Genomic DNA, 12,067 nt, shown 5'->3' on the forward strand with positions numbered 1-12,067 from the left:
GCTGAGGCTGGCAGAGGTTAAGGGACTCGATCATTGACCCATGGGTTGTGAGTGATGGATCGGTCCCTCGGACTTCAAGGTGTTACCAGTCTTTCGTGTTAGGGTGGTTAGCTATATTCAAAAAGCTTGGGTGCACCGGGAAAGATAACTTACTCATAAATTAGAGCAAGAGATTCTTTGACATTTAGCATCTTATTGTGTTAAAGACAAAAGTGCTTGGTGTGAGATATAAGCTTTTAATAAATATTGGTTGAATTGAATTATAGGTGTACCTAAAGGGGGAAGGGAAAGTGGGATATACTCTGTTTTTTTTGTCAAAGAAAATTTTTTTAATCAAACGCATCAGTGACATAGTATTGTTTTATAGAATGCTGGATTTATACTCAAGAGAATCTGTGTCCAAATCCAGATTGGATATTTATGTTTTGTGTCACCTTTGTTTAAATCACTTCATTTAATCTCTTGGGCTACAGTTTCCTGGTCTGTAAATAAAAAGGAAAAGGAACTTTTGAATTTTTAATCTTAGGATCCTATGAATGTTAGTAAGGAACAACTTAAGAAACACTTACCCAAAGATGGTTTAAAAAAAAAAAAAAAAGACCAACCAAACAATGAAAAATCCTACCTAATGCTAAGACATCTGTGATAGTTTCAAAGTCAGTTTTTTAAAGTGTATATTAAATATGCCAGATTCATTTGGTAATTAATGTTTTTCTAAAAATTGGAAGAAAATTGTGTTACCCTTATAGGACTTTCCAAATTGAATATTATTCAGTAGATACTCAAGTGAAATCATTTCCTGTGGGAAGAATTGTGGGGTATTGTATGAATATGTACATTCTGTTATTATCTTGTCTTGGAAGTGGACAGGTGACCTGCAAATAGTTGTCTTATTTTAGACTTATTTTTGAAAGATGAAGACAGCTCCCGTGGGTTTAATCGTCATTTCTGTGCAGACAACTCCCACCTCTATTTATCTGGCTCCATTTTCTTCTCGAGCTTCATTCTTGCATCACCAATGGCTTATTTTACTTTTCAAACTAGATGTGCCCCTGATACTTCTGATTCACCACATCCTATAAAGGACCCGTTCTCTTTCTCTCGTCGCCACCTCTCCCCTCCTGTTTTGTGTTATAAAATGCTTGTGCTTCTTCTGACCCTCCCTGTCTGTTTTAGAGATTTGATACTAATTCTGATCTCCCAGGTTAGCAACCAGAGTGTTATTTTCAACTTCACACACCAGTCATTTGCCAGATCTGCTTGTTTCTACCTCTGCAGTACGTTTGGTGTCCTGCCCTTTCTCTGCTCACACAGCTATCACCATTAGCCTAGAATACCTATTGCAGTGATGTCCTTCCCTCATCTGTCCCCACGGAATCCATCCTCCAACCTGCTGCCAAAGTGATGTTGCCCTACGCCCAGCTCTAACTGTATGAGTCCCTTCTTCATAAACTTCAATGCCTTCTTGCCTCTAGAATAAAACAGAAACCCCTCTATGTCTCACCTGCCTTTCGGGCTTCCCTCGATGTGACTCCCCATTCTGTGCCAGACTGACCTTGTCTCTGCTCCGGTCCTGGAGCCTTTGCATGGGCTGTCTGGGACCCTCCTCCTTCCCTGGGTCATAGAGCCAGTTTTAAAGGGAACCCCTGAGGGTGAGGAGTGTTTAAGTCATTGCCTGGCCCTGGGCAGGGAGGCTTTGGTGTCAGAGGCAGGATGTCTCTGGAGATGGGCTCTAGGCTGCTAGTAGGCCCCGACCCCACTGGAGAAGGGCATGGGCAGGCAGTGCTGAGAGCCTGCTTGGGCTTCTGGTAGGACTCTCCTCCGGCACCACCTGGACTCACATCTGAACCTGGAGTTGCCTAGAGTCCCTAAGTCAGGGGTGGAGTTCCTCTGGGCACGGAGGGACATCTGGGTGCCAGGGAAGTTAACCCTTTACCAAAGGGAAGAAGGTGGGGCAGCCAGATGGGGCAGCCAGGTGGTGCAGTGGGTAGATCACTAGCCCTGAAGTCAGGAGGACCTGAGTTCAAATCTGGTCTCAGACACTTAATACTTCCCAGCGGTGTGACCCTGGGCAAGTCACTTAATCCCACCTGCCTCAGCAAAAAAAAAAAAAAAAAAGGAAGGAGGGAGGCACATCTCTCAGACACCTGTGCAAGTCAGTATTTCTTAGATTTTTGTTTTAATTTTTTGCGGGGAGTGGAAGGGAGAAGGTAAAGATTTTTCTACATTGACCTTAAATCACTGAGAATCTTCTGGATTGTAAGTGGAGTTAAGTTTGCATGTGATTCTTTTGCTAGCAGAAGAGCTTTCTGGGAAAAGAGTACAGCATGAAGCAAAAGTTTCTATTGGATTTTATCATCCAGAAAATGAATCTGGATCTTCTTGGAATAAACAAGATTATATTTGTATCTTTCTTTCTTTTTTTTTTTAAAATTTTTATTTAATAATTACTTTATATTGACAATATTTGTATCTTTTGAGAATATAAATTCACCACCAGGAATAGATTGTTGTTGAACAATTTTTTTCACTCACCTCTGACTCTTCTTATCGCATTTGGCGTTTTCTTGGCAGAGACACTAGAGTGGTTTGCCATTTCCTTCTCCAGCTCATTTCACAGATGAGGAAACTGAGGCAAACAGGGTAAAGTGACAGCTGTTAAGTGTCTCAGGCTAGATTTGAATTCAGAAAGAGAAGTTTTCTTGGTCCCAAGCCCGGTGCTCTATCCACTGGGCCACCTTGTCACCTTAAAAATAGCTTAGATAAGTTTTTAATATTCCCTGAGCCTTGTGCTTGTCCACGTAAGACAAGGTGAAATTCTGCCCCTTAGGTGTTATTAGGGATACTAAACAAGTTGGTGCTCGGATGATGGCAGTGAGCCAGGGAGGTGCAGGGCTCACAAAGCGCTTCTCATTTGATGGTCACAAAACCCTGTAAAGGAGGGCGCCTTCCAACGGTATTTTGCAGTTTAGGAAATCGAGGGCCTTGGCCCAGACTCCAAGCTTAGATAACGTTGGGACTCGTGCAGTTCTTTCTGTTGCTGCAATTTTATTGTGCTAAGCACTGGGATTAAAAGCAAAAAACAGTGAAAACCCGGAGGTCTTTGGTGCTGGAGCTCCCCGTCTCATGGGTCATTCAGGGGCAGTGTGGACAGGAGCTGCTCCTTTTCCCTTTGGGGCCTGCATTGGGGGCTCCCACTGGTGGGGGCTCATCAGGCCCTTTGCCTTGGGCTTGGGATCCCTGCGCATGTATGAGTGCGTGAGAGAGAGGACGAGGGGAGCCCTAGCACAGGGGTTCCGGCTTCTCTCTCTCCTGCGTCAGCAAGCTTACCTTCCTGGGCTTGTGTTGGATCACATTGGGGCGTCTCATCTCATGCTGCTGGATGTTCATTTCCAAAAGAGGAAAGCCTTGTAGTACATCTGGGCGTGCTCGTAAAGTACTCTGCGGGTGCCTCCTTGGGACCCGGGCTTGTGGGCTCTGGTCATGGAATTTCCCTGCCCTCCTCACTTCTCTAGACTAAGGGCTACCTCATTTTTTTTTTTTTTTTGAACAGTTCCACAATGGGGTTTTATAGGTGGAAACAACTGTTTCCTTTTTAAGAAGGTCAGATTCAGTGGACTTTTTGCAAATCTTGCTTGACTGAGGGAATGAAGACCTCATTGGATGAAATAGGGAAGGCAGGGCGCAAGATCGGAAGTCGGTCTTCCCTTTGAGAACGGGGAAGAGAAAACATTTGCTTTTAGGTACATGGAATTTGAGATTGATAATGGGGCATCCTAAGGGAGAGTTAAGAGGCAGTTGTAGTCATGGCACTGGGCTCCTGGAGCAGGAGCAGGTCTTGAGAAAATGGACTTGGGAGTTGGCTGTGTGATGTTGAGTGAGTTTACTCTTGTCCGACTTTGCATGACCCCATTTGGTGGAAACACTGGAGTAGTTTGCCATCTCCTTCTCCAGATCATTTTACAGATGAGGAAACTGAGGCAGACTGGCTAAAGTGACTCAGGATCATACTGCTAGTATCTGAGGCCAACTTAGGAAAATGAGGCTTCCTGACTCCAGCTCTGGCGCTTTATCAAACTGTGCCCTCCAGCTGCCCATGTCAGCCATGTAGGGGTAGATAAAATTAAATCACTTGAAAAATAAAAAGGTTTTTAAGATGTGGAACAATGATGCTTCTGATTGCTAAATTGTATATTTTCTCGGCCTTTATTTTGTCTCCTCTGTTCCTTAAAGATGTATCTATCCTGTCCTTTGAAAAAATTTTACATGCCCCAGCTTTCCCCTTAAGCTGCCATATTTCTTTTCCCTTCACTGCTAAATCAGTCACTCAACATCTATTTATTAAGGGCTTTCTGTGTACCAGCTCTATGTTAAGTGCTGGGAATGCCCCTAATCTCAAAGTGTCCCTGTTGTAATCAGGGAGACACTCCATAAATGGTTTACTTATGAACTCTCCCCTCTGCTTCTGGGGGATGTCAGAGTCAGCTTGGTCTAGGAGGCCAGCTATTGACTGCCCCCAGTCTTGTCAGCCTCATTGCAGAGCATTCATTCTGCACTGTCCCAGCCAGGGCGGACGGCTGGCTGATTCCTGAACTTGAGGCTCATCCTCCTCCGCCATGCATTTGGGAAGACACTCCCTGTTCTTGGGACACACTCCCTGTCATCTCTGCTTTAAAGTCTTGTCTGCTTTTCAGGCTTCTGAGAAGCCCTGATCTCTCTGGTCCATAAGCCCCGTAGAGTACACTTATTTGTGTGTGTGTGTGTGTGTGTGTGTGTGTGTGTGTGTGTGTGTGTGTGTGTATGTATATATAGTCTCCCGACTCTTTAAGAGAGTTATGGGGTCTTGTTTTTGGGTTCCCAGGTTTTTTTTTTAAATAGTGCCTTGCTTCTACCTACTAAGTAAAATAAAAACTTAATGAATATTCAAATTGCATTTTCTTTGACCTCTTTGTAGCTTTTAGTACTCTTAAGCAATCCCTGATGCCTGATATTTTTTCTTCATTATGCTTCATTAACCCTTTATTAAGCACTCCCTGATGCCTGATATTTTTTTCCTCATTATATGTTGTTATGAGCCAGAACTTGAAACAAGGTGATAACTCAATGGAATTGATAGAAACAATGCTTAAGTTAACACCTTTGAGAGTTCACACATTAGCTCACACATTAGTTCACACGTTTGGGAGATTTCAGGGTTCAGTAGAAGATATCCAAATTCACACCTCCCATAATCCCATTCTTAGAGGAGGAGTCAACCTTTGAGTTTACACCTCTAAAAGAGCATAAAAACAGCTGAGCTCAGTCAGGAGGGTTGAGTTGAAAAGATTGAGAGGGGAGCATCAGTTGGAGATTGAGAAGCTATGAGTCGGAGTTGAGCTGGAGGCAGAAGCTGGAAGAGCTAAAAGACAAGCTGCAAAAGCTCTTGGAACCAAGGAGGGAGAGAGGCCTCTAAGAAAACTAACCAGGCCCAAGGAAAGAGATAAGACTTGGAAGGAGAAAATAAACGTTTGGATTTTAACAGCTGGCTGCATTTGGGGTGATTATTATGTTGAACTGAAACTAAGGCCACCTCCAGAAAACCTCCCCAAGAAACCCACTCCACAGAGAACCAGCATATATTATATTATAGAAAAAGAAGAACATCACAATATGTCATTGACCCTTTATTATTTTGGGTCTTACTCTGCTTCTGGCAACTTCTGTGCTATTTCCCCCGTCCTTTTATTTATTGCCCCTTTGTTTTTTAATATTATATTTAATTTTATCAAGTAAAATTCATCTTTCTTTCTCTCCTCTCTCCCACTGAAAAAGAAAAGAAATCCCTTTTACAGATACATAGTCAAACAAAATAATTTTTTCCATTGACTATATCCAAAAATCTGTATCTCCCTTGTATTGAGTCTCATCACTTTTCTATTATAAGGTGAGTAGTATGCTTTATCATGGGTCTTCTTGACATTGTGGTCAGTCATTGCCTTGCCTGGTCTAAATCTTTCAAGTTTTTTGTCTCTTGTCATATTGTATAAATTGTGGTCTTGGGTCTGCTCACTTTACTTTGTGTCATTATATACAAACCTTCCCAGGTTTCTTTGAAATCATCCCCTTCATCATTTCTTACAAGCACAGTAGTATTCCATCCCATGCATACACACACCATAACTTATTCAGACATTCCCCAATTGATGTCTCTCTCATTCCCCTTCAATGTCCATTTTCTTGCCACTACAGAAATAATTGCAATATATATTTTTGAACACCCTTAGAATTTGCAAATCCTTCAGACTAATCCTTCCCTTAATCTGCTCTTCCTCTTCTCTCTTTTTTCTCTCCTTTCTCCCCTATTTTTCTTTTGAATGAAGTGCATTTCTATACCCACCAGTGTGAGAGCGTTCTTCCCGTGTTTGACTCATTTAAATGAGTGACGTTCAGTTATCTCCAGCTCCCCCCACTCCCTGTTTTTTGTAGACTTGTTCTTGTGTGCCCCAAATATGTAGTTCTTTGGGGACTCAGGTTTCCATCATCCCGTAGCAGTGCCATGGATTTTGTTAAGTAAAACTTAATTCCAAGGTTAAGATATTCTTGCCTCTTGCATCAGACAACCTGTTTTATTTTTAATACAAGTTACTTAATAGATGACTATAGCATTTACACTTATAAAACATTTTAGCATCCATTCTGTTATTTGATTCTTACAACAGATAATGTGGGATGAGGTGCTACCTGTATCACCCCCATACAGAAAGGGAGACTAAGAACGCGAGAGGGGAAGTTGTTTGGCCAAGATCATTCCTTGAATAAATGCTTGTTGATTGATTGCCAATTTCCAGTCTGTTGACCCATCCTTCCTTCAAGGACACTCCTGGAAATCTGTGTTTGTCACAGAGTGGTGAATTTCTGAACAAGTTAGGGTTTATATATGCTGGTGCTATAGGAAATGATGAAGGGATGGTTGCAGAGAAACCTGAGAAGCTTTGTATATAGTGATACAAAGTGAAGTGAGAAGACCAGGATCACAATTGATATAAGATCACAGACAAAAGACTTGAGACATTGTTGTGGCTCCTGGAGACAGGTTTGGAAGGGACCTAGGAGACCACCCAGTCAGTGCTTCCCTTTGCAGGCGAGAGACCCGGGCCCCTGGAGCTTGCTCAAGGGCACAGATGGCTAAGCAGTGAGATTTGAACTCGGTTTCTTCAATTCCAGGACCACTGCATTTGCCATTACTCTTATATATGGTGCCAAGTTCACAGGAATAAAGCAGGACACGTGTCTGATGCTCAGAAGAAGTGAGCTGGAGATGGGGAGTCAAGTTAAAGTGATGTCATTTTGAAAGATCCTTGAACAAAATCCGATTGACTTAAGCCAGACCCTGGTTGCAGACTTTTCAACTATAAAAGGCGATAACGCTCCAGCTATCTAAGATCACATGTAACTGGAAGTTTCATTCTTTGTTATTTTGGGTGAAACTTGAATGGAAATAGGAAGTAAGCTGCTTCCTGAAACTGAATGAGTTCTCAGAATGTTGATGTTTAGCGGGAGGAGTCCGCGGAGGCCTGCTGGCCCTTTCTTAGTATTACTTGGTAATGGCAAGGAGGAACGTTGTAATGCTCCGAGAGATCCAAAAGTTAGTGGGGTTTTGGACTGGGTAAAATACTGATGTCATTTGGGATGCAGATCATGAAGCTGGAGAGGACGTAGGTCAGTGTTGTCATTTAGCGGTGGAGGAAATGGTTATTTTCAAAGATAGAAAGCCTGTGGTCACTAAGCGAGTTAGTGGCAGGGTAGGGCACCAGCCCAGCTTATAATTAGGGGCCACTGCTCCCCTTCATGTTCCCCTCAGGCTCTCCCTTGTGGGATCTGGCTGAGTCACTTTGACTTTCTGGGCTGGTAAAAGAGGCCCAGCTAGATCTCTCCTTCCTTTCTACCAGGCCGGTGCTCTTGTACTAAGTAAGCTTAAACTCCTCCTGCTCTCTTTTTAACTTCCGCCCAGTTAGTTTTCTTCTGGAAACCTCTCCTCTCCTTCCTCATTGTCCCCAGATTTGTTCCACTTTTCAAGTAAAAAACTCCTGCTGGAATTATGGCCAATGCAATTTAATAACTATTTCTAAACTATTCCCTGCCCTCAAGCAGCTTGTACTCGGGGAAGGGGGTAGTGGTACATGAATCCCTCAGAGGTGGAGACATTATAGAGCACTGGCAACTCGGGGATCCAGAAAAAACTGCTCCTCCCCAGAGCCCCTGAATTGTGCCCTAAAGGGGGCTGAGGCTCTTAAGAGGTGACCACCAGCGAGCCTCATTAAGTGCCTCCGCGTGTTACGCTCTCTGCCTGGCTGCCGAGTTGGCAGAGACAGCAGGGAAACAGCCCCTGCCTTCCAGGAGCTTCCTTCGTTTGGAGTCACCCTGTGCACTGAGAGATTTGAGTGGGTGCTGGTGGGAGGGCGGGCGCCCTGGAGGTGGCAGGCGGAGCTCGGGCTGAGCTGTGTGGGGGACGGGCAGTGCCGGGAGGCCCCGAAGCAGGAGGTCGGACCCAGCCTTCTTGGTCTCTGCAGCCTTGGTCCCCGGGGCCACCTGCCTCTCCTCGGATCTGTCTGATCCTGCCTTCCCGGGCTCCTTGGCTCCTCCTTGGGGTCAACCTGTCTCTCCCCGTGGACGTTCCCCAGGGCTCTGTACCAGACGTTCTTCTCTCTGTGGCTTCAGTCACCGCCTCTGGGTGGATGGTTCCACCCTAGTCTCTCTTCTAGCCAAGAATCCTACTTCACTAAATCTTGGACATCTTGACGTCCCGTAGGCGTCTAGAATTCAGTGGATCCAAATTAGAACTTGCTCTCTTCCCCTGGACTTTCCTCTTCTGAATTCCCCGAGCTCAAGCCATCACCTCCCAGGACCGGACTGGCCACTTTGGTGTCCGCCATCCCATCTCCAGCTTGTTGCCCAGTCTTTCCCCTTTATTTCAGCACCAGGAACTCTCTCCATCCCCTTCTCTGCCCTCAGGCAGGTGCGCTTCCTCACTTTTTGGTTGGACTTCTGTATTGGCCCTCTCCATCCCTGCCCCGGGCATCTTCCCCGCTCCTGCCCTTTCTCCATTCAGCAGCCAAGGTGATGAGCCCCAGGGGCTTCCTGTTACCTGCAAAGTACCTGTTTGCCCTTTGAACCTCTGTATGATCTGTCCTCTTCCTGCCTTTCCAGCCTTCTTATACTTTACTGCCTTCCATGAACTACAGTCCAGCTGCACTGACCTTGCTGTCTCTTGAACATAATACTTCTCCCCATAGCTTTGCACTGGCCGTCCCCTGCCTGGAGTACTGCTTCGCTCCTTGCAGTGCCTCTTAGGCTCCCTGGCTTCTGTCAAGACAACTTAAAATCTCTGTTCTTTTAGAAGCCATTCTTGGCTCTTCCCCCTTTACATTTTGTGTGCACCTGGTCATGTTGTGTCTCCCTGTTAGGACGTCAGCTTCTTGAGGGCAGGGTGTGATTTTTGCTCAGCACCTAGCTCAGGGCCTGCCACCCTTAGTAAATGCTTGTTGACTGATGGAAATGTCCCCGAGCCAGTCATTGCAGGATTATCCTTACTGTAAGTTTAAGTATCATGCTGATCTTACACTGTTTCAAAGGTAAGAGACATTCCACGTTTAAAGGTGAAATCAAATAAATGAAAGATTTACCCTTATCTCAAGCAGGAACATTTCTGTAGGGAACCTTTGGAAAGGACTTGTGACCTATACTCTTCTAATTTAGGCTGCTTAAAGCTGCAACATCTGATAAAAACTCAAAATTCTTATTCAGTGTTTTTCCTTTTCTATTTAATTGCCAAGCATTGTGATAATATTATTTGCATTATTTTCTTTTTAAATGGTTAACTGAGTTATAGATTAAATAGAAAAATCTCTGGATTGTCCCAGAAACAGCTGTCATTTATAGTAGTGTTTCTAGAGGAAAAACTATCTCAAATTTCAAACAACAAATTTACAAATAGCTTGTATTTGGGGATGCATTCCCTTTGTAATTTGGGGATTTCTGTCTGTTTAAGACCCTGAATCTAATTTGGTATTTGTTAGTTAAATAAGGTAACTTTTATCTCTTAATAAGGTTTTCACAGCTATTGACAGTTTTGAAAAATGCTAGATCACATTTATTTGGTTTTCTACATTTGACTTATTGAGAGTTGTCAGTTTTATGTAGTTCTCATTCTAAATGAACACAGTGGGCAGTGCTGACAGTTTTTGATGTGGCATCCATTGTGTATTAGACTATCCTTATTTTTAGTTAAAAATTTTTAGACATTTACTTTTGTACTTTGTTGATGCTGTTAAAAATATTCCCTAAACCCTGTTTAAGCAACACAGAATAGGGATATATACTAGACTTCTAATTTTATTGACATAGAGGGACTCCCAAATGAGAAAGCTCCCTCTGTTGGTGTAGGTTAGCATTTCTGGTCTTGAGGAGATGGCTATCACACTGAGAGAGGCTGTAAAATGACATTTATTCTAAACAACACTGTCAATATTTGTGTTAAATATGGCATATTACTCTTAAATGCTAATTTTTCTTTTTTGTGCAGATTGAATACCTGCTTAAAAAACTTACAGAAGCAATGGGGGGAGTTTGGCAGCAAGAAGAATTTGAACATTACAAAATCAACTTTGATGCTACTCGAGATGGTCTTTCTGCATGGGAATTAATTGAACTTATTGGAAGTGGACAGTTTAGCAAAGGCATGGATTGGCAGACAGTATCGATGGCAGTTAATGAAGTTTTTAATGAACTTATATTAGATGTACTGAAACAGGTAAAAGTGATTTGATTTTCCTTCTCCTTGCAATATTTATTTTTCATGGGCTAAAAGTTTATTTCTTTAGTTTTATAGTAGCTTTTGATGTAGAGGGGTTTAAAAATATTTTTAAACTATATGTGTTGAAGATTTACTGCTTTGAAGATTTTCAAGGATATCTCTAAAACATCTCCATCTAGTTAAATCTAGTTAAATGTTTAGATGATTCTTTCATATACTTTGTACTGCTTTTCTTGGACCCATCAAATTTCTTATGTTAATGTTATTCCAAATCCGGATTTTCTGTTGCCTAATCAATGTTTTATTTTTTAAATTTAAATCATCATCATTAAAAGGAATTTTCAGATGCTTTGGATGCTATTCCAGCAGTCAGGAATACAGAGCCATGAAAACTGGATCCTGCTTGTTCTCCAGGGGTTTATAGCTCCCCGTCCCCAATTGTGGTTTTACACTGATCACGGTTCCAGACCTTCTTTCTTTCCTTTGCCCTCTTGCTCGGCCATTGTGTCAACTCTCAATATCCAGCTCTCTGCAGGTGTTCTTGCATCTATATAATCCAGCCCAGGCTCCCGAGCTCCTGTTTTACATCAGTAGCCATTTGGATTGTCAGCCTGAAAATTGTTCAGGCCTCCTGGATGAAGCCTGTTCTAAAGCAAACTCATCCTTTTCCCCTCTAGATCCTCTCATCTTCTGAATTTCTTTTTTGTTGTCGAGTTCAGCACCATCCTGGCAGTCACTCAGGTCTTGGCCTTGGAGCCAGCCCCCTGGCCTGTCCTTTCCCTGCACTTTCCATTAACCCCCACCTTCTCTGCACTCAGGAGCCATCCCCCTTCTTGGGCCTCCGTCAGCTCCTTCTGTTGCCTTCTCCCGGCTGTTTGCAGACCACCATACACACGGCTGCCAACGGGACGCTTCAGAAGCACAGGCTGAGCTGCTGCTCTGTGCGCTCTGGGCTTTCTCTGGGATCTAAGCTCCCATGCAGATTCCTTTTTTTTTTTTTTTTTGGCATTTAAAACCCTTTACAATAAGGCTCTAATTTTCCTTGTGCATCATTCCCCTCCACGCATCAGGATCCAGCCAAACTGCTTTACATCCTCTCTTTCCCCTATGTCTTGGTAGAGACTTAACCTCTTCACTTCTGCCTTTTAAAATCCCTCATATCCTCCAGTCTTCAGTGCAAGGATCGTTGCTTACACAACATTTCTCCTGGTTCTCCATCCCCTTCCTTCCCCCAGTTACTGGGTATTCCCTGGCAGAATGTAGGCTCTTTGAGGG

At 43.4% G+C, this 12,067-nt stretch overlaps 1 protein-coding gene across 1 annotated transcript in view; it reads left to right on the forward strand.

The window, feature by feature from the left end:
• SWAP70 (switching B cell complex subunit SWAP70) overlaps positions 1-12,067 on the forward strand; it is a 78,312-nt gene that overhangs the window by 34,392 nt on the left and 31,853 nt on the right. Inside the window, exon 4 of the mRNA XM_051967662.1 lies at positions 10,562-10,789. Within this exon, the coding sequence (XP_051823622.1) occupies positions 10,562-10,789 (228 nt within the window). The remainder of the gene's footprint in view (positions 1-10,561; positions 10,790-12,067) is intronic.

The sequence above is a fragment of the Antechinus flavipes genome, chromosome 6, assembly GCF_016432865.1.
Source record: "Antechinus flavipes isolate AdamAnt ecotype Samford, QLD, Australia chromosome 6, AdamAnt_v2, whole genome shotgun sequence".
Lineage (NCBI taxonomy): Eukaryota > Metazoa > Chordata > Mammalia > Dasyuromorphia > Dasyuridae > Antechinus > Antechinus flavipes.